Genomic DNA, 26735 nt, shown 5'->3' with positions numbered 1-26735 from the left:
CCTTGTCACTTCCCAAAGGCCCCACTTCCAAATACCATCACATTGGAGATTAGGTTTCAGCATATGAATTTTGAGGGGACACAAATGTTCAGACTATAGAAAGCACTTTTCTGCAAAATGCTTAGCACAAGGCCTGGAATAAAATAAGCTATTGTTAGCTATTCAGAGATTACCTAGAGAATTTTTTCATGGCTTTTCGTATTTTCAGTCTGCTTCAACTGAGAGGATGCAGTAGAAATGAATTAGTCCTTTTTCTTTAATGAAAAGAGAAGAAAAAAGGCTGTATTTCCTTATTTCATATTATATTGAAGTTGATTAATTCACTTCTCTCCCTTTTTCCCAATTGTTGTACAGTTTTAGATTTTACGTTTTGATTGACAAAGCAGATTTCTTTTGGATTTCTACAATTTGTGTGTTAAGGTCTTTTCTCTTCAGTCGACTTTAAACTTGTCAATGCTTGGCTTAAATTTGTGCGAAATACAGATATGTGGTTGGGCCCGGAGTGCACATATCAAAGGGGCTGCCTATCTGAATGGCCAGAGGAATGGCCACGCCTCAGGGCTGGTGTGGTTTCTAGTAGATTCTGTATTAGTCCCTAGAATAGGTGTCTTCTAATATGCTGATATTTTCGTTGATTCTTAGTGATTAATTTTTTTTGCCAGGACAAAACAACACTTAAAGCCCTTTTGAATAATCCAGACTTTTACAGTTTCCCTTCATATTCTCAAAGTGTCGTTTTTTTATGGCTTTTCCCTCCTCTAAAAACCGAACTCTCTTCCCTTTGTTTCACAGTAATATTAAACACATGAGGAAACAGCTTGATCGACTGGGCCTGTGCTTCAGCTGGGATAGGGTGAGTCTGCCTTTTTCTGGAAGGTCTTCATTTTAATGAAGGTCCTGATTGCACACTTACTCCACGTTCCTTCTCTTGGGTTGGGATAAGGGAAGGGAGGGAGGCAGAAAACAGGAGGGCAGGATGAGCATTCCAGAAACAATTTGCCTGAAAATGAGTAATTTTCTGTGGGATTAAGCTAAAAGAGTGAACTTCTTATTTAACTTCACAGTTGGCAATGATTTATGTGTGGACAAAGCTTTGCACAAGGATTTCTCCTGTTCTCAGCAATAGTTTAAAAAGAAAGACTGTTGGAATCTATCTAAAAGTGATTAAATGTCAACCCATTTGGTCCGTTTAGGTAATTAGGTGTTAAGTTGATTGACCATTTATTTACCTTTTGTTCCAAGTATGAAGTTGACAGCCCATAATGAGTTTTCACAGATAGCCATTCGTATAAAATGCTTTCAAACTGTATTAAACCAGTGGAGAATTCCAGACCTGGGAAGAGTTCACTGAAGACCACCTGGATGTTAGGAACACTCACGCTAAATATGAACTGAGCCCTTCAAAGCTCTGGCCAAAGGCCCACTCCTTAGACATTGATGAGTGATCTGTTAGGTAAGGTAGACTCCTGCTTGTCCCCTCCACGAAGGGCCCTTCCAATGTCATAAGCCCTCTTGGCATCCCGTTTACTCCACAGAATGATTGAAGTTTTCATTGCTGGGCCTGTCAAGTTCAAATTCACATCGTTTTACTCATGAAAAGCAACTGGAACAAATCCAAATGAGATTTCCTTCTCTTCCTCCCCCAACCGTTTTGTAAATGATTGAGATTTGATGAGTACAGTGAAAAAGTGCAAAAGGCAAACACATTTGAACAGTCCTTGATTTTTTCTTTTTTTTGGTATCTCCTTTAGGTAAGATCATGAGCTGAATCAAGTTCTAATTGCACCACTGATGCCATTTTTACCACTGACTTGCAAGGTCGCCAGTGTTTCATTTGGTGGAGGTGTGAAAAGTCCTGGCACCTGGGACAAGGGGCAGTAAGGAATTGCTGATAGAGAATGAAATGCTGTCTAATGCAGAGAGAACTAAGTAATGTCCAAAGCTCTCTAGAGATGAAATGACAGATTCCTTGAGGGCAAAGATGGACTTGTTAACCCTCTAGGATGATAACTAGCCTAGTCCTGCACAGGAATGTCAACCATCAATGGTTCAAAAAATTAATGGATTATTTTCCTTATCATCATAGAAGATTAGAAAGTACCAAAAAGTGTAAAGAAGAGCATAAGTCAGTGTGGCTGATTTAACATCCTTATATGGTTCCTTGCCGTCTTTTATTTTGGAATCATAAATATCTATGTAATTTACTTTTCTAAAACTTAATTCATATACGTATTTCTTAATCTTGCTTTTTTTTACCCACTATTCATGAAAATTTTCCCATTTTATTAAGTATTCTTTGAAAAAGTGACTTTTGATGGCTGTATAGTTTTCCATCTTATGAATATATCATTACTTATGTATCCTTTCCCTTACTATCATACATTTAGATAGGTTTATCTGAGGTCTTTCTATTATAAACACGGGTTCTCAATCCCTCCTGTGCAGATCTGGAGTTCAGAAACTCTAAAAACTGAAAGCTTTTTCATAACTCACTTGACTGTGAAACCTGACCTGAACTGATGTTTATCTCCCTAGGAATGAATGTCATATATTTCACTATAGGAATCGTAGTATAATTGACTACCAGATACTCTCCCAGACCTAGCTGAGTGAATACGCTATTATCTTTTAGTATCCAAAAATGTCAATTCTGAATCACATTCGACTGCAGGCATTTGAGATAAAGGATTTTGAACCTACAGTGCAATGTTGTAGATAAATGTCACAGTGTTGCTACCACTGTCTAATAGTTACTGAGCACTTACTGTGGGCCAGGCCCCTATAATTATCTCTTTGGATCCCTAGATCCAAATGTAAGTACTTTTATTGACATCATTTTATTGCTGGTTACCCAAGTGGCAGGGCTGGGCTAATCCACTGGCCAGTTTGACTGCTATGTTTATCCCCCATACCTGGGGCAGAAATCTTGGTACACATATTTTATTATTTAATATGAATTCTTAAAAAAAGCCATGAACAAGTTTAAGGCTTATGGTACTTAAAGGATACTTAAAGGTATAACTTGGCTTATGGTCCTTAAAGGAGTAAAGACTATGCAAATCCTCACTCCCAAGTTGTTACATGGGTGTTTTCACCTGTGTTTCTTTCCTCATTGGTGATAGTGAGCTTGTTTCATGTGTTTAATGACTGACTGAATTGGGTGGGTGTGTGTGAATGACCTAAATCATTTAGGCTTTTGCTCATTTAGGTAGGGAGTGCTTGTCCTTTTCTTAATGATTTTTATTTTGTTACAAATACTTTTCCTCGATTCGTCATTTGCTTTTCATTTTGTGGATAGTGGGATTATGGTCAGCACACAGAGTACTTGGAAAGATCTGCTGTGAGATAGATGAATACATTCATATTTTCTTCCCAGTCTTTTATGGTTTAATTTTTACATTTAGCTCAGCTGGATTTATTTTACTGTATAAGATAAGGAGTTACTACTTTTTCTAAATAACCAATTGTCGCTGGCTTTTATTTTTAAACAGTCCTTTCCTCATTGATTGAAAAGGCTACCTAACTATAACCTAGTTCTTTTATACTATTATGCCTAAGTTCTGTTTCTGTCCATTTCATCCATTTACAATACCATTATTAAACTATTTTTAATTACTATTGCTTTATAATTGGTTTAAAACCTGGTAACGGAGCTTTCCTCTTATTGTCTCATGTTAAGCATGCCATCCCTACTATCTTGTGTTTCTGTTTTTTTGATATATTTTGCCCATTTTCGTAAACTTTTAGCCTTTATTTGTTGAATTCTTTTGGTATATCACTTGTGGATGCAGTTAATTAAAAAATTTAAAAGATGGGCAAATCACTGGGGGGATGGGGGTTTATTTTTTTTTCTTAAGGATTGGCACCTGAGCTAACATCTATTGCCAATCTTCTTCTTTTTCTTTTTTTTCTTCTTCTTCTCCCCAAAGCCTCTCAAGTACATAGTTGTATATTCTAGTTGTAGTTCCCTCTAGTCGTGCTATGTGGGACGCCACCTCGGCATGGCCTGATGAGCGGTGCCATGTCCGCGCCCAGGATCTGGACTGGTGAAACCCCAGGCCACTGAACGGAGTGGGCGAACTTAACCACTGGGCCATGGGGCCAGCCCCTAGACTTTTTAAAACATAGTTTTAGCTGTCCTTTTCTTCCATGGTGTCTTGCATTTTGAATTTTGCTTTCTTTAAGCCTCTAGAGGCTTAAACAAATATCAATTCTATTTTTTATTCTGCTAAAAGATAGCTTTAAGAGTTTTAAAAAAACATATTTAGTATCAACGTAAAAAATTATATATTTTTTGTTCCCCATGTAAAATAAGGAAGTTAGCAGACAGTTACACTTCCCACTTTCTAAACCTATTTTTCAGAGGTGTTTTTTATATATATACATGTATATATATTATGAGATTTTAGGCCTAGTTTATTCGTATATTGTAATTTTTCTGATCATGTGTCATTTCTTCAACAGCTTCTAGTTTTAAAATCACATTCCTAACAATTGTGTAAGTTGATGCTCCTTAACTAGTTTCACTGCTCATCAGTAGACCTTTTAGAACATGACTGCCAGTTTTTAAAATTTTGATTTGTGAAAATTTTAAATCATGCTTTTTCTGACATCATACATTATTTTCATAACTGAGAATGACTTTCCATTGCTTTCACCTGTGAACAGCAATTTACTGAGGTTTGGAATTCTTTTTGCTTTCAAATCTCTGTAGTAGACTTGATCCCTGATCTATGTCTCTCTCTTTTTTTAAATGATTATAGACTCACAGGAAGTCACCAAGATAGTATAGAGAGATCCTATGTGCCCTTCACCCAGCTTCCCCCAATTATAACATTTTATATAACTACAATGTAATATGAACACCAGGAAATTGATGCTGGTACAGTACTATTAGCTACAGTACAAATCTTGTTCAAATTTTTACCAATTTTCACATGCAGTTACGTGTGTGTGTGTGTGTGTGTGTGTAGTAATAGTAGGTCTTTGCAACTTAATCACATGTATAGATTTATGCAACCACCACTACCTGATCTGTTAGTTTTAGTGGAGAAGTCTGAGACCATCCCAAACTGTCTTTGTACGTATAGTAATAATCTTTATACCCCCATTTTGATGCTTGTGGATTCTTTCTGTCTCTGCCCTTGCCATTTAAAATTTTCATCAGAGTGTATCTCAGTGTCACTCCTTTCCCTTTAATTTTGCCTGGTGCTTAGTGACCGCTCTGATCCGCACTTGTGGGTCTTTCCTTGTGGCAGTTTTTAGGCTCTCTCTCAAGAACACTGCCCGTTGGCGTGTGCTCTCTTCACTGTCCTCCATTGTTGTCACCGCCTCCCTCGTGATTTTGGTCTCTTTGTTCTTCTCTGCCTTTTGGAAGAACTTCTCAAGTTTGCTTTCCACATCACTGCTTCTGTTTCTGTTGAATCACTGCTGCTTTGTATGGTTTCTAATGCAGATGTTAATTTCGCCATTGTATTTTTAGATTTATTCTTATTTTTCCTTATCTCATTCAGTTCCCATTTTCTTTCTCAAGCCTCTTGGCTAGATGCTTTTCTTCCTTTTTCTTTTGCTATTTTATCTCATCTTCACAGACCATATATGTTCAGAAATTTTCTTGAGAATACAAAGAGATGCTCTTGAAAAATGATTTTTGCTTCCTGTGATAAACCTTTTTACAAGTTTGGAATGCTCTGTTCTCCTTATTTGTTTAAGGACCTTTTCATAGACACTATGTGGATTTTTTCCCCTGATTCCTGAGTGAGGTAGACTAGTATATCAATGTAGAGATATATTAGCCCGAGGGGAATGGAGTGGAAGCTCGTAGTCTCCGCGTCATTTCTTTATTTCTGAGTTTGGGGAATCCACCGCTCCTGGTCATCTTTCTCTTTGGTCTGATCTTTACCCAGGTGTGAGGTGTAGCATCACAGACACCCCTGACCGTGACTGCTTGAAGTGCTGCTGAGCCCCCACAGCCAGACATGTCCAGTTTGTGAGCTTTCCATCTGTCCCGTAGCCCACTGTCCCCACTGGACCTGGCCGTTTTGAGTAAGGGGTGCTAGAGCCCTGCTTCTCAAGAACTCAGCCTGTTCTTAAGAAGGGGAGATGCGGTTTGGCTTACGGTATTTTTCTTCTATCTGGTCCCATCTGCCAAAATTCCTTGACATTTCTGGCATGGCAGTGGCACCTTCTGTTGTTTCCAGTACTGGCACAGTCCCCTCGACCCCCGTCTTGATATTCTGTTGGTCATTTTAGTGGGAGTAATGGAAACCGGTTTAGATGTGTGTGTTCTCAATACCCTCTTGCCCAGGAGCCCACCACTGCTTTTTACTAAACTTTTACAATCTGTTTTGTTTGTTCATACAGAGCAGCAGCAAAGTGAGGAGGCAGAGAAGTTGGTTATTTAATTGACTAGGCGAATCTGTCCTTTGCAAGGAACATTCCTAAGGTCTCGTAAAAGCTGGAGAAGTCAGCAGATGGCTAGCTGACAATTAACAGAATATTTAAAAAACAGATTGGCTCAGAAATGTTATCTTCCTCCCCCAGATGGAGAAAACCAACTTCAAAACCTGGGTCATGACCTCATTCTTCCTACCTCTCCCTGAATAGGAATCCCTGTAGGAATGGTCCAGCTCTTGAGCTGCGTTCTTGTCTTTCTTACATAAAGGCTTAATTCTCTGAATTAAAAAAAAAAAAAGCATACATTTCTGGAATTAATGCATTTCTGGTGAGCCAAAATGATAACACAGTGAAACTGTGTTTCACTTTTTCAAATGTTGTTCCCAAAACAGCTTGTATCGTCTTAAGGAGAAGGAAAGTAAGAAACCAAAAGCGGAATTGTAGTAGCTGAACATCTAAGGGAAGAGTAAAGAGGAAATACAATTTCAAACTGTGCCATGAGATAGATGTGTTTCTTTGTGGAGTAATTGGCAGCATTTCTGAGGAGCAGGTGTGGACCCCATTCTAGTCCTTTGGGTTCAGGTTATGGTCTTGGTGATCATGAGTTGGTCCTAGAGGATGGCCCTGTGACTTCCTTATGACAAATGACAGAATGAGCTGCTAAGTTGCTTAGTATGGCCCATTGAGGCAAGTGTGTCTCCGACTTCGATTTCTGCCTTCTCACTAGTGCTCTGGTGCCTGAGTTGGTTCTGGACCAGGCCTTGGCTATGAATCTGGTTTTTTTTCTTTCTTTCTTTTTCTTTTTTGAGGAAGATTAGCCCTGAGCTAACTACTGCCAATCCTCCTCTTTTTGCTGAGAAATACTGGCCCTGAGCCAACATCCGTGCCCATCTTCCTCCACCTTATACATGGGACGCCTACCACAGCATGGCTTTTGCCAAGCAGTGCCATGTCCACACCCGGGATCCGAACCGGTGAACCCCAGGCCACCGAGAAGCGGAACATGTGAACTTAACCGCTGCACCACCGGGCCGGCCCTCTTGGCTATGAATCTTGATCGAAGTAGACTGTGGGGCCTGATTTTTATCAGGAATCATCTGGATAATTGTTTGGGGGAACAGTCCCTAGGAGTTCGCTCCAAGATCATACATATATAACCAGGAAAATAAAAGTCCAAACCAGAAAGGATTTAAGGTAACGCCTGTGGAATCCTCCAGAGGAGGGGTGTGTTATTTGTTATGGTGCTTGCTGAGCAATCCCCAAACACTCATACTCCAGTGTAAAATCAAAACAAACAGAAACGTTTATTCCAGGACTGGGCATAAACGATGTTTGGATAAACTTTTCTTGTTCTCCCTTACTGGGATAATCAAGAGTTGACTCTTTGCTGAGTTTCTTTATTGTGGAAGTGTTATGAGTTTTTATTTATACTCATTTTCATTGCAGTTTAAATTCTGTGTCTGATTTCCTTCTCGTGTTTCTACGCTCAGTCTTCTGTACCTGTTGGTGCCCGTAGTGAGACTGACGGCTTTGTCTATCGGTCCCATTTGGGCCAGGCAAACCCAGGAATTACTGCCCCCTAAGACAGTCATCCATCGAGGCAAACTCAAACGTGTCCTCCCGTCTTCCCCAAAGGCAGCGTGGGCTGAGAGGGATGTGGAGTGTGGCGATATTGGAGCAGTGGAAGAGGCACATCCCAACTCTGCTCTATCAGAATCTTTACCAGGACAGGCTTTTGGTGACTTTGAGCTTTTTCAAGCTTTATCCATCAGTGCTGCATAGCCTGCGTAACGTGGGGGGCCGCTGAGGTGTTCATGGCATCTCCACCACGTGCACAGATCTCTTTGCTTCTGTTTCTCTCACTCTCTCTCCGTCTTTCTTCCCTTTCACTGTCCTCTTTCCATTCTCTTGTTTTCTCTCGTCCCTTTCGCTTGACTTACCTGCTTTCCTTTTCTTCTCTTTCTCCCGTCGTCTTTTTCTTCTGTCTCTCTCTTTTTTTGTGTGTGTGATTTTTTATTATGGAAAATTTCCACCTTATACTAAAGAAGTGAGAATAGTGTAGGGAACCCCCAAACACTCATCATCCAGCCTCAATGGTTGCAATCTGATTTCATCTACACCCTTCTACTCTGAATTTTTTTGCAGCAAGCCCCAGACATCATATAACTTCATCTGTAAAGAGTTCAGTATATGTTGCTAAAAGATAAAGGCTCACTCCTTCCTTCTTCGTGATTCTCTTATCACACCTAAAACAGTTAACGATAATACAGTAACATCATGGGATACCAGTCATTTTGCAGATTTCCCTGGTTGCCTTGTATTTCTTTATACTGTGGGTTTGTTTCCCTGCACTTCTGCTGGTCATTGTTTAGCCTTTTCTTCCCCACCCCATGTCATTATCATGGTTTGGGAGCAGTATCCTTTCCATCCAAAACACGCAAGCTCTTTGGCCCATATCTGCATGAGTTTATTTTCAAAGAAAGCATGATTTGTATGATTACAAAGTGCAAATTATTACTGTTTCAAGGCCCTTACTACCTTGGCATTTTATTTACATAGAGGACCAGACGTTTGATAGGAAGGGTTAAACTCCAAGAAATAATGCAGGCTCCAGGATAACAGAAAGATATATTTTTAATGTTTTTTCTTTTAAAATAATTTAAAGAATAACTTAAAACTAAAAGAACTTAGGGACAAGTGAGTGCCTGGAAACCTGGTTGGGAAGATTCCCGTTGTGAAAGCTCAGAGCTGTGGTTGCCTTGACAACATGTAACAGGCACTCGAGGTGTTTGACTTTCCAAGTCCTCTTTCAAATCCTTACAGAGGTGAAGCAGTTTGTCTGTCAGATCTCTGGCTTTGGATTACTTGTTCTTCCTCAGAGTCAGAAAATTGACCTTTTTCTAGAGGTTTTCCTTTGGTTGGGAGGGAAAAGGTGATACCTTTGTTTTAGCTGAAATGAATTGACGGTTTATCTTTTAGCGCTCACCTGTTTACAGGAAGGCTGGTACTGGTGCGTAAGGTTTGTGTTCAAAACTGTAGTCGTCTTGAGGTTGAGAAGCACATTTCATCATGAATACGTAACACACATGCAGCTGACCGCATGCAAAGCTGTGCCAGCTCAGTTTACCAGCCTAAAACATATGCGGTCAGTTTTTCCTTGCCTCAGCCAGGATAGCCTTCTTGGACTCTTCAGCTCCAACTAAAGACTTTTCCGCTGCTCAGTAAATGTGGCCATTCAAGGAAGCATTTTGTTTTATCTGAAGTCCTTACTGGTGGTCATGAGCCCAGTCAGATTATCCCTATCAAGGGTGGACACTCTGGCTAATGGGAATAGAATTTCCTGATTTAATGCTTGTTAAGTGCTTTTAGGAGATGGGATCTTGGATGTACATCTCAGAGGACTGGGTTTTAGGGTGAGTCTTGCCATTCACACATAATGAGCATGATCTGTTGCCCCTCTGAGCCCCAGTTTCTCTCCAAGGGAATGTTTCTTATGGTAATCAAAGAGATTAATCACTCTTTAAATGCCTTAGAAAATAATAGTACAAAACCTCCCTCTCCACAGCTGAATCAGGCCTCCAGGTCGGTTTCACACATCAGCCAGGTGCAATCTTTGGTGGAATGGGCACCTGTAGTTGTCTGGATACCATGGGCTTTAAGTGTGTTGGGAAGCAATATCTGAAAGGTCTTGAAGATGAAGTTGTTACTCCATGAAAGTAACAAGGATTACCTATGTGTGTACTTATACCAGTGGTTCTTTCTTAAACTCTGCGAGCATCAGAATCACCAAGAGGGCTTGTTAAAGCACAAATTTCTGGGTCCCACCCCCAGAATTTGTGATTCAGTAGGTCTGTGATTTTGTTTTTCTGTTTGGAAAAATGATCCCAAACCTTATTAGGTAGGAATCAAAATACAAGCTGAGCATCAATTCTTTCTGACATAAGGTAAAGCATAAATGAATAATAAAAATGAATTTTTAAAAAATAGGCAATATTTTTGCAAATACAAGAATAATTTTCATAACTTCTTTAATTGTGAAATATTAGATATGTACAGACTAGAGCATAAAACATGTATGTGTAGCTTAATACATTATGGTAGTGTTTAGCCACCACCTAGATTAAGAAAGTAAACTTTGCCAGCACCCAGAAGCTCTCTGTCAGCCCTTTTTCAATCACGACTCCATTTCTCCCCACTGCAGGTAACCACTGTTCTGCATTTATGATCATTACTGCCTTGTTTTCAATATAGTTTTACCACCTACACATGGCTTTTAAAGTTACATAAATGGAATCACATAGTATGTGTTCTTTTGTGTCTAGCTTCTTTAGCTCAACATTTTTTCTCCATTTTATTATACAATTTTTTCAAACATTTGGAAAGGTTGAAAGAATAGTACAATGAACATTCATTTGCCTCCCACCTAGATTCAACAGTCATTGACATTTTGCCTTATTTGCTTCATAACTTGCAGACATGGTGGCATTTTGCCCCTAAATACTTCGTCATTCCTGTCTGAAGACTTAAGACGTCCTCCTACATAAGCACAATATCATTTTGACAACTAAGAAAATTAACAGTAATTCCATAATATTATCTAATATCCAATCCATATGTGAATTTCACAGTTGTCCCAAGAATGTCTTTTATAGCTGTTTTTATCCTAGACAAGTTAGTGTCCTATTGCTCTCCTCCTCTATCTGAAACATTTCTATATTCCTATCCTCCAGACTGCTAATTCTGTCCTCCATATTATCAGCCCTGCTGTTCAGGGAGTCCAGATTTCTCTTTATCTCATCCATTGTGTTTTTCATCTCCAACATTTCTGATTGGTTCTTCTTTATAGTTTCAAGCTCTTTTGTAACGTAGCTCCTGAACTTGAGTTGTCTATCTGTATTCTCTTTTAACTTCTTGGGGTTTTTAAGGATAGCTATTTTGAATTCCTTGTCATTTAGGGTATAGATTTCTGTATCTTCAAGATTGTTTTTGGGGTCCTTGTCATTTTCCCTCTGTTCTGGAGATTTAATGTATTTCTTCATACTGCTTGATGGCGTGGATTTGTGCCTCCGCATAGAGATAGAATTTGGTTACTGCTTCCACTTGCTGCCACTAGGAGGAGGGGGCAGAAGCTGTGTAATCTGCGCCCACCAGGATCCCCATCAGCTGTTCCTGACTGAGCCTGGGCCACTCCTTGATATCACAGTGGCCCTGTGGGGTCTCCTGTCAACTGTGGGAACAATCACACAGGGGTTCCAAGTTGCTGCCGCCTGCTCCCACAGACCTGCCTAGAAACGCTCCCCACTTAGGGTCTGCAGCAGTGTTAGGGGCTTTCAAGGCAGCCAGGAGTTTGTGCACCCAGACTTGCAGCTCTGCTGCTGTCTGGTCCTAGGTTGTACCAGCTGTTGTGCTTGTTGTTGGGGCCTCCCCACTGAGTCTGAGCCTGTGCCATTCCCTGGGACTGTGGTGGGATTGTGGACTCTCCCACTGGTCAAGAGCATGATCACACCGGGGCTCAGGGCTACTGTCGCCTGCTTCTACAGTCCCAGCAGTCATCCTGCCCCTTTGGGGCTGCTGTGATACTGTGGACATTTGTGGTAGCCAGGGGCACTTTTGCCTAGGCAGCAGATGTGCCAATGTCTGTTCCTAGGTTGCATCAGCCTTTGAGCTTGGTCAGGGGGGCCTCCCCACTGGGATGGAGCCCAAGTCTCTCCCTGAGGCCACAGTAGGACTGTGGACTTTCCCACCAGACCTAGGAGTGATCACACTAGGGCCCAGATTGTCCTCACCCACCCCTGTAGTCTTGCTGGATCTCTTGCCACTTCAGGGCCACAGCAGAGCTATGGGCATTTAAGGCAGCCAGCAGTTTGTTTGCCTGGACTCAGAGCTGTGCCGCATCTGCTTCTAGGCCACACCAGGCTTTGTGCTTGGTGGGCAGGGCCTCTCCACTATGGCCAAGCTGAGTCTCTCCCTGGGGCCCCCATGGGACTGTGGATTTTCCCACTGGACCCAGGAGTGATCACGCTGGGGCTCAGGATTCTCACCACCTGCTCCACGGCCCCTCTGGATCTCACTTGCCCCCTCAGGGCTGCAGCAGAGCTATGGGCATTTAAGGCAGCTGGTGGTTCACTTGCTCAGCCATGCCGTGTCTGCTCCTAGGTTGCACTAGCCTTTGTGCGTGGTGGGTGGCCTCCCTACCAGCTCTGAGCCCAAGTCACTCCCTGAGGCCACAGTGGGACTGTGGATTTTCCCACTGGTCCAAAGAGCAACCATGGGAGGCTCAGGGCTATAGTCACCTGTTTCCACAGTCGTGCTGATGCACACGCCCACCCTCAGGGCTGCAGCGGTGCTATGAGCTCAGGAAGAGAGTTACTCACAGGTACTGGGCTGTCTGGGGGCCAGAGAGTTCTCACCTATCTCTGCCTCCTCCCCAGGGATAGTCCATCCACCTTCTGATGTATAGCAGTGTGGGTCTCTCAGGCATCCTGAGGTACTGTGTGAGTATCCTCCACTGATCAGTGAACGTCTATTTAATTGTAGTTTGAAGTGGGAGAGACGAAGAAAACCTCTCACTTCGCCATGTTGCTGACATCCTCTGCTTAGGGTCTTACAAGGCCAAAATCAAGGTATTGGCAGAGCTGTGTTCCTTACTGGATGCTTTACAGAAGAGTCCACTTCCTACCTCATTCAGGGTGTTGGCTGAATTCAGTTCCTTGTTGGTTGTAGAACTAGGTCTTTTTTTCCTTTTTTTGCTATTATTACAATGCTACTATGAACATTCCTGTCTGAATCCTTGTACCCAGAGCACTGATTTCTGTCCGCTTATACCTAGAAGTGGAATTACTGGGTCATTGGCTATATGTATGGTCAGGCTTTGTAGCTCTTGCTGATTTTCCAAAGTGGTTGTACCAATTTACATTTCTGCTCAAGAGTGTATTAACATTTCCTTTCTTCCACATTTTCACAACAGTTGGTATTATCAGACTTTTTAAATTTAGCTAATCTGGTGGCTCTCTCACTATGATTTTAAGTTCCTTGATTACTTATAGAGTTGATCACCTTTTTGTATCTTTATTGGCTATTTGGATATCCTTGTTTTGGGAAATGCTTTTTTCCTAATGGGTTATCTTCCTTTTCTTGTTGATTTGCAGGAGTTCTTTATGTATTCTAGATAGAATCCCTTTGTCAATTACATGTGTTGCAAATACCTTTCCCACTTTGTGTCTTGCATTTTTAATCTTTTAAAGATGACTTTTGTATGTTCATTTCATTGTAACCAAATTTATTAATCATTTCTTTTATGGTTAGTGTTCCTTGTGTCCTGTTTATAAAATATTTCTTTATAAGTAATTCCGTAAGGAAATTCTCCTGCATTATTTTCTAAAACTTTATTGTTTCTCCTTTCTCATTTGGATCTCCAATTTACCTAGAAATGATTTTTTTGTGAGTAGTATGAACTAGGGATCCAATTTCATATATCCCATATGAAGGAAAGAGTTGCTTTAGGTATTTATGTTTAACTTGGAGAGATGACAGGCCTTTACCCAGAGGTTACCCCAAAACCTCTCGACTGCCTTATGTTTGTTCTTTGTCTAGCCTCATTTCTCCTTTTCTGAAAGCCACAATTTAAAGCATTTTGCTGATATTTTTGGTTTTTAATTTACTAAATTAAATTCCACTGACATCTGTTTTCAGGTTTATGAAACTCTTTGGAAATGAGGGGGTTTATCAAATGAATTGTTTGGTTTGTCATTTTAGGTTTGTAAATTGACAAATAGCCTGTGATGGTGTTTGTAAATAGTAGTGCTTAGAGCAGGGGTGGAAAACAGGCCAGGGCAAGAGAGTGACGTGAGGCTAACTGGCACTGTTAATGAGGTGTTTTCTGTATTATACTGAAAGTTCTGGGGATGGCGTTTCCTCTGGAGTTTCACACTTAGCTTTCAGATATCTTTCCTATAAGAGAAATTCACTTAAGATGTCCAGTCACTTTGAAGGATAAGCCATCCCAGAATGAGAGTTATTCATAGTATCTAATAGCCCTAAATTAACTTTTCAAATAACCTTTCAAACTTACTGTCAAAACATATCCTTTGTTTGAGGAATTCTATGCAGAAATGAATTTCAGGTGAGCCTAGGAAAATATAAAACTTTTCTTCCACGAAGATCCTAGAAGGTCCAAGGGAAATTGGCAAATGGCCAAAGGACAGTGCCAGCTAAACAAATTTGCAAGGAAAAAAGAAATAAAAGGTAGGAGGATTGAGGAATTAGACTCCACCTCTTAATGTGAGGAGCAGCATGCATATATAGACAGGGAAGGACTTGCTGGTGGCTGTCTTTGGAGATTATCAACCATGGAAGAAATGGATGGAATCACTGAGGGAGAGTATAGAGAGAACAGAGGGCCCAGGATGTCCTTGATTTGGAGGGTCAAGAGACAAGGAGGAGCCAAGAGAAAGTCCCAGGGTTGGAGGAGAATTGCAATAGTATAGTACCACAGATACTAGGGGAAGAGTGAGTTTCCATGAAGAAAGATTAAGAGTAGCCCCTGGAAAAAAGGGAGAAATGGGGCCCAGAAAGCCACTGATGGTCAAGTTGATTATAAAAACAAGCTTTGGGGGAATGGATTCTAGGAAGATGGCGGAGTAGGTAGCACCAGGAATCTGTCTCCTCACCTGGACAATGATTGCACTGGCAAAATCTGTCTGATGTAACTATTTTGGAACTCTGGAGTCTGTTGAAGTCTTGCAACTTCCAGGGGAAGGATTAGATGGTAAATTGCAGTTAATTTTGGTCAGTTTCAGCTCTTAGCCCAGCAGTGGCTACCAATCCCTCACCTTCCAGGCTGCTGGCAAGCAGCTGTGCATGTGTTTCTGGAATAGCTTGCAAGCAGCTTGAGGGAGCCGGGGTGAGCAATAAGGACCTTCCAAATATCAGAGATCTATGTTCTTATTGCCACTCTGATCACAAAGGTGCAGAAACAAGAGCAGGCACCCATTGTTGAACATGCTTTCTCCCCCTGGACTTTTGCAAACCCCTACACTTCATCTGAAGAGACTTCTAGGGGATTTGAAGGGCTAGTGCCCTTCCCTCCACTTCATTTTTCTGTTTTTCTTCTTTTGGGAACCAGACATTAAAGACTAGGACATTCAAAAGCAAGCCCATACGTAGGGGCAATTAGAAAGTCACTGTGGATGCCCAGGGAAAGGTGCAGAATCAGAAAACACACCTCAGCCTGATTGTTGGCACACAGACAGCCTTCAACAACAAATCAAAATAAAACAAAAGCAAATAAACAATTCTTCAGAATGGAGGAGAATCTGATTTCCTGAGTTACTGCATTATTACATTCAAATGCCCATTTTTTTTTTTTTTTTGGTGAAGATTAGCCTTGAGCTAACATCTGCCACCAATCCTCCTCTTTTTGCTGAGGAAGATTGGCCCTAAGCTAACGTCTGAGCCCATCTACCTCTATTTTTTATGTAGGATGCCTACCACAGCATGGCTTGATAAGCACTGTGTGGGACCATGCCCTGGATCCGAGCCAGCAAGCCCTGGGCTCCTGAAGTGGAGTGTGCAAACTTAACTGCTATGCCACCAGGCTGGCCCCTGAAATATCCAATTTTTAATAAAAATATCACAAGACAGGCAATGCAACAGGAAATTATGACCCATTCAAAGGGAAAAAGTAAAGCAAGAGAAACTATCCCAGAGAAAAGCTAGATGGCAGACTTGCTAGACAAAGATTTTAAAACAGCTGTCTTAAAGATACTCAAAGAACTAAAGGAAGATATAGAGAAAGTCGAGAAAATAATGTGTGAACAAAGTGGAAATATCAATATAGAAGTAGAAAACCTAAGAAACCAAATAGAAATTCTAGAGTTGAAAAGTACAGTAACTGAAATGAAAAATTCACTAAAGTGATTCAAAAGCAAATTTGAACAGTCAGAACAAAGAATCAGTGAACTTAAAAATAGGAAAATTGAAATTATCAAGTCTGAGGAACAGAAAGAAAAAAGATGAATAGAAGCGAACAAAGCCTAGGGACCTATGGGACCTTATTGTATAAGCTAAGATACGCATTGTGGGAGTATGTGGAGTATGTGGGAGTATACACAATAGGAGAAAAGAGAAAGAAAGGGACAGAGAGAATATTTGAAAAAATAATGGCCAAAACTTTCAATGTTTGATGAAAAACATGAATATAAACATCCAAGAAGCTCAAGGAATTCCATATAGGATGAACTCAAAGAGACCCGCAATGACACACATTATAATTAGTCAAATGCCAGAAACTAAGAGGAAATCTTGAAAACAGCTAGAGAAAATTGATTTCTCACATGAAAGGGATCCTCAATAAGAATGTGAGCAAATTTCTCCTCAGAAACTTTGCAGGTCTGATATATTCTAAGTGCTGAAAGAAAAAAAAAAACTGTTGACCAAGAATCCTATATCTGGCAAAACTATCCTTCAAAAGTGAGGGAGAGATTAAGACATTCCCAGATAAATAAAAGCTGAGAGAGAACTGCCCTGCAAGAAATGCTAAAAGGAGTCTTGCAGGTTGGAATGAAAGGACACGCAACAGTAACTCAGATCTGTATGAAGAAATAAAGATCTCAGTAAACGTAAATACATGGGCAATTATAAAAGTATTATTATAAAAGTAATATGTAACTCCACTTTTTGTTTACTACTTGATTTGAGACTAATACATTTTTAGAAAAACAATTATTAGCCTAAAAGCTATTGTAATAACTTTTGTTTGTAATTTCTCATTTTGTCTTCTACATAATTTAAGAGACTAAAACATAAAAAATAATTATTACTTTATGTTTTGAGACACAATATAAAAAGATGTAATTTTGTGGAATCAATAATTGAAAGGGGTAGGGATGGAGCTGTATAGGAGCAGAGTTGTATGTTACTGAAGTTCAGCTGGTGTAAATTAAAATTCAAGTTATAACTTGAGGATGTTAAGTGTAATCCTTACAGTAACCACAAAGAAAATAGTTGTAGAGTATGCACAAAAAGAAACGAGAGGGAATAAAATGCTTCACTACAAAAAGTCAGCAAAACACAAAAGAAAACAGTAATACAAGAAGTGAAGAACAAAAAAGCTGTGAGGTATATAAAAAACCAATAGCAAAACATAAAAGCAAATCTCTCCTATCAGCTATTACTTTAAATGTAAATGGATTAAACTCTCTAATCAAAGGACAGAGAGACAGTGGCAGAATGGATAAAAAAAATCGTGAACCAACTATTTGCTGTCTATAAGAGATTCACTTTAGATCCAAAGAAACAAGTGGAATTGATTGAAAGTGAAAGGATGAAAAAAAATATTTCTTGCAAATAGTGACCAAAAGAGAGTACACAAAATAGACTTTAAAGCAAAAAGTTTACAAGAGACAAAGAAGGACATTATATATTAATAAAAAGTTTAATAGAGCAGGAAGATATAACAACTATTATCATTTATGCACCTAATAACATACCATGAAAATATATGAAGCAAAAATTGACAGACTTGAAGGGAGAAATAGACGATGCCAAAATAATAGTTGGAGAATTCATTACTCCACTCTCAATAATGGATACAACAACCAGACAGAGGATAAATAAGGAAACAGAATACTTGAACGATACAGTAAAGTAACTAGCTCTGACAGACATATACAGAACACTCTACCCAAGGAAACAGAATACTTGAACGATACAGTAAAGTAACTAGCTCTGACAGACATATACAGAACACTCTACCCAACAGCAATAAGATACACATTCTTCTCAAGTGCACATGGGACATTCTCTAGGATAAACCCTATGTTAGGCCACAAATTAAGTCTCAGTAGATTTTTAAAAGATAGCTATCATGCAAGGTATTTTCTCCAACCACAATGGGATGAAGAGAAAATTAATACATTCTTAAACAATCAATGAATCTAATAAGCTATTGGGAAATCAGAAGATACTTAGAGACAAAGGGAGGAGAAAATACCATGTATCAAAACTTATGGGACATAGCAAAAGCAGTGCTAAGGAGGAACTGTATAGCTATAAATGCTTACACTAAAAACCAAGAAAGTTCTCAAATCAACAACCTAACCTCACAACTCAAGGAAGTATAAAAGGGAGAACAGACTAAATCCAAAGCTAGCAGAAGGAAGGAAATAGTGAAGATTAGAGCAGAGATAAATGAAATAGAGAATGGAAAAACAATAGAGAAAAGCAACAAACCAAAAGTTGGGTCTTTGAAAAGATCAATAAAATTGACAAACCTTTGGCTAGATTGACGAAGAACAGAAGAAAACTCCAATCACTAAAATATGAAATGAAAGTAGGGATGTCACTACTGATTCCATAGAAATAAAAAGGAGTAGAGGAGAGTACTATGAACACTTGTACCACAACAAATTAGATAACCTAGATGAAATGGACATTTCTAGAAACATACAATGTACCCATACTGGCTCATGAAGAAATAAAAAATTTGAATAGACCTGTAACTAATAAGGAGACTGAATGAGTAATCAAAAACCTCCAACAAAGGAAAGCCCAGGGACAGATGGCTTCACTGGTGAATTCTACCAAACGTTTAAAGAAGAACTAACACCAGTCATTCTCAAACTTTTCCCAAAAAATTGAAGAGGAAGGAACACTTACCAACTTATTCTTGAAACAATTTTGAAAAAGAACAAAGTTTGAGAATTCGCACTTCCTGATTTCAAAACTTACTACAAAGCTACAGTAATCAAAACAGTGTGGTACTGGCACAAAGACAGACACATACACAAATGGCATAAAATAGCAGTCCTGGAAATGCACCCTCACATATACAGTCAAATGATTTTCAACAAGGGTGCCAAGTCCATTCAATAGGGAAAAGACAATCTTTTCACCAAGTGGTGCTGGGAAAATTGGAAATCCTTATGCAAGAGAATGAATTTGGACTTACCTAACACCATATGCAAAAATTAACTCAAAATGGATCGTACCTAAGCTTAAGAGCTAAAAGTATAAAACTCTTAGAAGAAAACCTAGGGCAAAAGCTTCAGGACATTGGATTTGATGATGATTTCTTAGATATGATACCAAAGGCACAGGAAACAAAAGAAAAAATAGACTAATTGGACTTCATGAAAGTGGTGCATCAGAGGACACTGTTAACAGTGAAACGGTAGCCCACAGAACAGGAAAAAAATATTTGCAAATCATCTGATAAGTGATTAATATTCGGAAGAGAACTCCTAAAACTCAACAACCAAAAATTTAAAAAAAACCTCGTTCGAAAATTAGCAAAAGAGTTTAATAGACATTTCTTCAAATAAGATGTGCGAATGACCAATACACACATGAAAAGATGCTCAATATCACTAGTTATTAGAGGAATGCAAATTAAAACTACAATGAGAAACCACCTCACACCCGTTATTTTCTCCTCCCTTTGTCTCTAAGTATCTTCTGATTTCCCAATAGCTTATTAGATGGGTTAGGATGGCTACTGTAAAATAAAACAGAAAACAGCAAGTATTGATGAGGATGTGGAGAAATTAGAGCGTTGTGCATTGTTGGTGGGGTGTAAAATGGTGCAGCCGCTGTGGAAAACAGTACAGCAGTTCCTCAAAAAATTAAAAATAGGTTTATTATGTGATCCAGCAATTCCTCGTCTGGATATATACTCAAAGAATAGAAAGCAGGGTTTCAAAGAGATGTCTCTACATCCATGTTCATAGCAGCATTATTCACAGTAGCCAAAATGTGGAAGCAACCCAAGTGTTCATCAACAGGTGACCTGGATAAGCAAAATGTGGTATATACATACAATGCAATATTATTCAGTCTCAAAAAGGAAAGAAATTCTGACGTATGATATAAAATACATCCTTAAGGGTGAACCTTAAGGACATTATTCTAAGTGAAATAAGCCAGTCACAAAAAGACGAATACAGTATGATTCCATTTATATAAGGTACCTAGAGTAGTCATAATCTTAGAGACAGTAAGTAGACTGGTCATTGCAGGGGCTTAGGATCGGGGCGTGGATAAGGAGTTACTGTTTAGTGTGTATAGAGTTTCCATTTTGCAAGATGAAAAGAGTTCTGGAGGTGGATGGTGGTAATGGTTGCACAGCAATGTGAATGTATTTGCTGCCACTGAACTGTGTGCTTAACAATGGTTAACATGGTAAATTTTGTATACGTTTTACCACAATTTGAAAAATTGGAGGGGAAAAAAAGCATTCAAGTGTGAAAATAAAAGGTGGAAAACTTTTCTCAGTGCAGGAAGGACTGCTTTTAAAAATTGCTCAAGGACATGCTAAGATTTCAAAGTGCAGCACTAATTTACTGTTGCCCAGCTAACTGGACACTCCAGTTAAGTAGGCCTTATGGATTAAGGGAGTCCAGTAAGGCCCCCTTTTTCTGCTTTTCCTTCTTCATATTCCTGTTGTCCTCCTCTCATTCTTACATTGTGTGTTTTTCACTTGCTTTGGCTTTTACACTTCCTTTTTCTTTCTAACGAAAATAGTCATCTGTTCATTTCTTTTTAATTTTTATCCGCTTTTTTCTGTTACAGCAATATCATTTGTTTTATATTTATTTCATATTCAACAGTGTTGCTAAGCACTTATTAATTCTAATGTTTTTATAGATTTGATAATTTTCTTAAGTCCAGAATTGTCTTCCACTTAATTAACATAGAATGAATCCCCATTTATTTAATTCTTCTTAAATTTCTTTTATTAGCGTTTTGTACTTTTCAGCTTACACATCCTGCACGTTTTGTTAGATGTATACCTTAGTATTTAATTTGTTTTGAGTGAATGTAAATAGTATTGTATTTTTCCTTTTGGTTTTTGTGTATTCATTCCTAGTTTATTGAAGCAGAATTGAGTTTTGTGTGTTGATCTTGTATTCTGTGACTTATTAGTTCTAGGAGGCTTTTTTGTAGATTATCTGTGCAAACCATCATGTTATCTGCAAATATGGACATTTTTATTTCTTCCTTTTTGTCTGTATTCCGTTCATTTCTTTTTCTTTCTTTATTGCGCTGGAGAAAACTTCCAATGCTATGTTGAACAGCAGAGGTGAGAGTGGACATCTTTTGTCTTGTTCCTGATCTTAGGAGGAAAGCATTCAGTCTTTCACCGTTATAAATGATATCAACAGTAGGTTTTTCATGAGCGTTCTTTATCAAGTTGTAGTATTTTCCTCTATTTTTAGTTTCCTGAGAATTTTTATCATGAAGGGGTGCTGAATTTTGTCAGATGCCTTTTCCGCATCAAATGATAATTGTGATTTTTCTTCTTTAGCCTGGTAATATGGTGGATTACATTGATTGATTTTTTTAATATTGAATCAGCCTTTCATCTCCAGAATAAACCCCGCTTGGTCTGGTGAATAATTCTTTCTATATATTGCTTAATTCTATTTGCTAATATTTTATTAGGAACTTTTACATCTATATTCACAAGAGATAATGTTCTACAGTTTTCTTGTGATTGTCTGGTTTTGGTGTCAGGGTAACACTGGCTTCAGGGAATGAGTTTGGAATGGTTCTCTCCTATTTTCTGGAAGAGATTATGTAGAATTATTGTTGATTCTTTAAACATTTCGTAGACTTCTCCTGTGAAAACATGTCGGCCTGGGGTTTGTTTGTTTGTTTTTTTTTTTTGAGGAGGTATTTAATTATATATTGGGTGAGTGGTAGTAGTCTGTGCTTTTTGAGGAAGTGGTCCATTTCATCTAAGTTGTCAAATTCATGTACATATAGTTGTTTGTAGTGTTCTGTTATTATCCTTTTGATGTCTGCTGTGTCTATAATGATATCCTTATTTTGTTTCCAGTATTAGCAATTTGTTTCTTCTCTTTTTCTTTGTCAGTTTTCTTTGTTCATTTTATTGATCTTTTCAAAGAACCAAATTTTTGTTTCATTCATTTTTCTCTATTTTTTTCTGTTTTCAGTTTCATTGATGCACGCTTTTATTATATTCTTCCTTATGCTTCCGAGTGTATTTTGCTCTTATTTTTCTAGTTTCTTGAAGAGAGAGCTTAGATTATTGATTTGAGACTTTTCCTCAGTTCTGATGTCTAAAGCAGTGTCCCTTAAAATTGCATCTATTGTATTTTAATTTTCATTCAGTTAAATGTATTTTAAAATTTCTCTTGAAACTTCCGCTTTGACTTATGGTTTATTTAGAATTGTGTTGCTTGGTTCCAAATATTTGGAGATTTTCCTGTTTAATTTCTGTTCCTGAATTCTTGTTTGATTTCATTGTGATCAGAGAATTTTTCTGTGTGATTTTCTAGAGGAAAAACACACTTCTGTGTGTCTTCTGTACTCTTAATGCTCTACTGCAGTACTGTTTTACTTCTGACACCGGGCGTGTGGGTTTTCCACACGTCAAGCAATTCTGCAACACTAGCTGTGTGTCCTATAATTTAGCTCAATTCTGACACGGTCTATCTGGAGATGGCTAAAAATCCGAGATTCCCACAACCCCTCCTTGGGTTTGATTTATTTGCTGGAGCAACTCACAGAACTCAGGAAAACAGTTTACATACTAGATTACTAGTTAATGACAAAAGACATCAAAGGAGATGAAGAAATATGTAGAGTGAGATCCAGAAGGGTCCCTAGCACAGAAACTTCTGTCCCAGTGGAACTGGAGTGGGCTACTCTCTCTCGGTGTATTTACTACACCAGAAACTCATGAAATCTTACTGAAGAGTTTTTATAGAGCTTAAATCTCCATTCCCCAGTCCCCTCACCTTTCCCCTTACCAGAGGTTGGTGGGTATGGTTGTAAATTCCAGCCTTCTTTCTGGTGACCAGTCCCATCCTGAGGCTATCTAGGGGCCCCACCCTAAGTTACCTCATTAGCATAAACTCGTTGTTAGTGCTCTTGAGTCAATTCTGACTCCTGGCAACCCTGTGTACAGCAGAGTGGAACCCTGCCCAATCTTTTTGTGCCATCCTCTCACCTTCTGGCAGTATATCAAACAATGCTGGGGCTGGCCCCGTGGCCGAGTGGTTAAGTTCACGCGCTCCGCTGCAGGCGGCCAAGCGTTTTGTTGGTTCGAATCCTGGGCGCTTACATGGCACTGCTCATCAAACCATGCTGAGGCAGCGTCCCACATGCCACAGCTAGAAGGACCCACAATGAAGAATATACAACTATGTATCAGGGGGCTTTGGGGAGAAAAAGGAAAAATAAAAAAAATCTGAAAAAAAAACCCAAAACAAAACAATGCTTTGTTGCTATTCATAGGGTTTTCATGGCCAGTTTTTTTGGAAGTGGATGACCAGGTCATTCTTGCTAGTCTGTCTTAGTCTGGAAGCTCCACTGAAACCTGTCCACCATGGGTGACCCTGCTGATATTTGAAATACCAATGACGTAGCTTTCAGCATCACAGCAACATGCAGCCACCACAGTATGACAACCAAGAGATGGGTGATGTGGTTCCCTGACCAGGAAATGAACCCAGACTCTGGCGGTGAGAGTGCTGAATTTTAGCCATTAGACCACAAGGGCTGGCTAGCATAATATCAGGTGTGCTCAAAAGCGGTCCTTATGAATGACAAAAGATACTCCTTTCACTCAGGAAATTATAAAGGTTTTTGGAGCTTTGTGCCAGGAAAAGGGATAAAGACCAAATATATTTCCTATTATATCACAGATTTCAATTCTTGAGGTTTGTTTTATGGCCTGGGATATGATCTGTCATGGTATTTGTCTTGAGAAAAATGTGTATTCTGCTATTTTTTGGGTGTAGTGGTCTATAAATGTCAGTTAAAGTCTGTTGGATGATGTTGAGTTCTATTTCCTGTTCAGTTCTATCAGTTATTTTGAGGGAGGTGTTAAAGTCTTCAGCTGTAATTGTGGATTTTTCCATTCTTTCAGTTTTATCAGTTCTTGCTTCACATGTTTTACAGTTCTGCTGTTTGGTGCATTTACATTTAGGATTGCTATGTCTTCTTGATTTCCCTTTTACCATTATGTAATGTCCTTCTCTGTCACTGGTAATTTTCTTTGCTCTGAATTCTACTTCATAATATTTTACTTTGAAGTACCTGAACTATACATGAAGTATATTTTACTTTGAAGTATGTATAAAGTGTACTGATAATATAGCCACTCCTCTTCGTCTACTTTATCTTACATTAATATAGCCTCTCTTCCTTTCTTTTCAGTAATTTTTGCATGGTTTATCTTTTTTCATCCTTTTACTTTTGTCCTACCTATATCATTATATTGGAAGTGTATTTCTTTTAAACAGAATATAGTTGATTCATTTTGTGTGTGTGTGAGGAAGATTGTTCCTGAGCTAACCTCTGTGCCAATCCTCCTCTATTTTGTACGTGGGATGCCACCAAAGCGTGGCTTGATGAGTGGTAAATAGGTCCACACACAGGGTCCGAACCTGTGGACCCCAGGCTGCCTGAAGTGGAGTGCACGAACTTAACCAGTACGCCACCAGGCTGACCCCTGATCCATGTTTTTTAATTCATTTTGCCAAGCTCTGACTTTTAATTCATGTATTTATATCATTTACATTTAATGTAATTATTGATATGTTAAAGTTTAATTCTGCCATTTTATTTATTTATTTTCTGGTTTCTTCTGTTTTCTTTTTTTGCCTTTCTATGAATTAATTGAACTTTTTTTAGAGTTCGTTTTACATTTATCTATTGTATTTTTTTAGTGTATCTCATTGTATAGCTTTTTTAGTTGTAGCTTTAGGTATTACATGCATAATATATCACAGTCTACTGATATGGTCATTTTAGGAGTTTGCATGAAGTATAGAAACCTTAATTTACTCCTTCCCATTTATAATATATTCAGAAAACTCAAGAGGAAGAAATTCTATTCTATTTACCCATATTTTTGCTTCTTTCTTTGTTCTTTCTTCATTCCTGATATTTCAAGATTCCCTCTTGTGTCATTTTCTTTCTGCAGAGAACTTCCTTTAGCCATTCTTTTAGGGTAGGTTTGCTCTTGACAAATTCTCTTCAGTTTTCCTCATCTGAGAATGTTTTGATTTCCCTTTCATTATCGAAGGATCATTTCACTGGATATACAATCCTAGGTTGCCAGTTCTTTTCTTTTCAGCACTTCAAAAATTTTGTGCCACTTCTTTCTGGCCCCTGTGGTTTCAGATGAGAAAAATTGACTATCTTTTAATTGTTTTCTCCGTATAGCTAATGCATTGTCTCTCTCTGGCTGCTTTCAAGATAGTTTTCCTTTTTTTGGGGGGGGGGGGTTCTCCATTATTTTTATTTTTTAATTGAGTTAATGAAAGGTTACAATCTTGTGAAATTTCAGTTGTACATTATTGTTTGTCAGTCATGTTGTAGGTGCACCACTTCACCCTTTGTGCCCACCCCCCACCCCACCTTTCCCCTGGTAGCCACTAATCTGTTCTCTTTGTCTACATTTTTAAATTCCTCATATGAGTGGAGTCATACAGAGATTGCCCTTCTCTGTCTGGCTTATTTCACTTAACATAATTCCCTCAAGGTCCATCCATGTTGTCGCAAATGGGATGATTTTGTTCTGTTTTAAGGCTGAGTAGTATTCCATTGTATGTATATACCACATCTTCTTTATCCAATCATCTGTTGATGGGCACTTAGGTTGCTTCCACGTCTTGGCTATTGTAAATAATGCTGCAATAAACATTGGGGTGCATAGGTCTTTTGGAATTGCTGACTTCAAGCTCTTGGGTAGATCCCCAGTAGTGGGATAGCTGGGTCGTATGGTAGTTCTATTTTTAATTTTTTCAGGAATCTCCATACTGTTTTCCATAGTGGCTGCACCAGTTTGCATTCCCACCAGTAGTTCTCAAGATAGTTTTTCTTTGTCTTTAGTTTTCACAAGTTTGATTATGAGATGTTTTGGAGTGGATTTCTTTGGGTTTATCTTGTTTGCAGTTCACTAAGCTTCTTGAATATGGAGGGTTATGTTGTTTTTCTGAATTTGAGAAAATTTCAGCCATTATTTCTTCAAATACTTTTTCATTTCCACTTTTTCTTGTCTCCTCATGAGACTCCAATGACATGAATGTTAGATCTTTTGTTATGGTCTCACTGGTTTCTGAGGCTCTGTTCATTTTTTTCCAGTCTATTTTCTCTCTTTTGTTCAGATTGGATAAGTTGTATTGTTCTGTCTTCAAGTTCACTGATTCTTTCCTCTGTCCCCTCCATTCTGCTAGTGAACCCATCCATTGATCTTTTTATTTCAGTTATTTTATTTTCTGGTTGTAAAATTTCCATTTGTTTCTTCTTTATAGCTTCTCTTTCTTCGTAGAGACTTGCTGTTTTTTTCATGTGTTTATATTTTT

General features: G+C 38.8%; 1 protein-coding gene across 4 annotated transcripts in view; it reads left to right on the top strand.

The window, feature by feature from the left end:
- Positions 1–26735, top strand: part of LARS2 (leucyl-tRNA synthetase 2, mitochondrial) — a 166330-nt gene that overhangs the window by 24880 nt on the left and 114715 nt on the right. For all 4 annotated transcript variants that reach the window (XM_070577158.1, XM_008538140.2, XM_008538142.2 and 1 more), the window contains exon 5: positions 793–853. In XM_070577158.1, coding sequence (XP_070433259.1) covers positions 793–853 — 61 coding nt within the window. The remainder of the gene's footprint in view (positions 1–792; positions 854–26735) is intronic.

Source organism: Equus przewalskii, chromosome 15 (genome assembly GCF_037783145.1).
Source record: "Equus przewalskii isolate Varuska chromosome 15, EquPr2, whole genome shotgun sequence".
Classification (NCBI taxonomy): Eukaryota; Metazoa; Chordata; class Mammalia; order Perissodactyla; family Equidae; genus Equus; species Equus przewalskii.
This window is presented reverse-complemented; position numbering and strand designations above follow the sequence as displayed.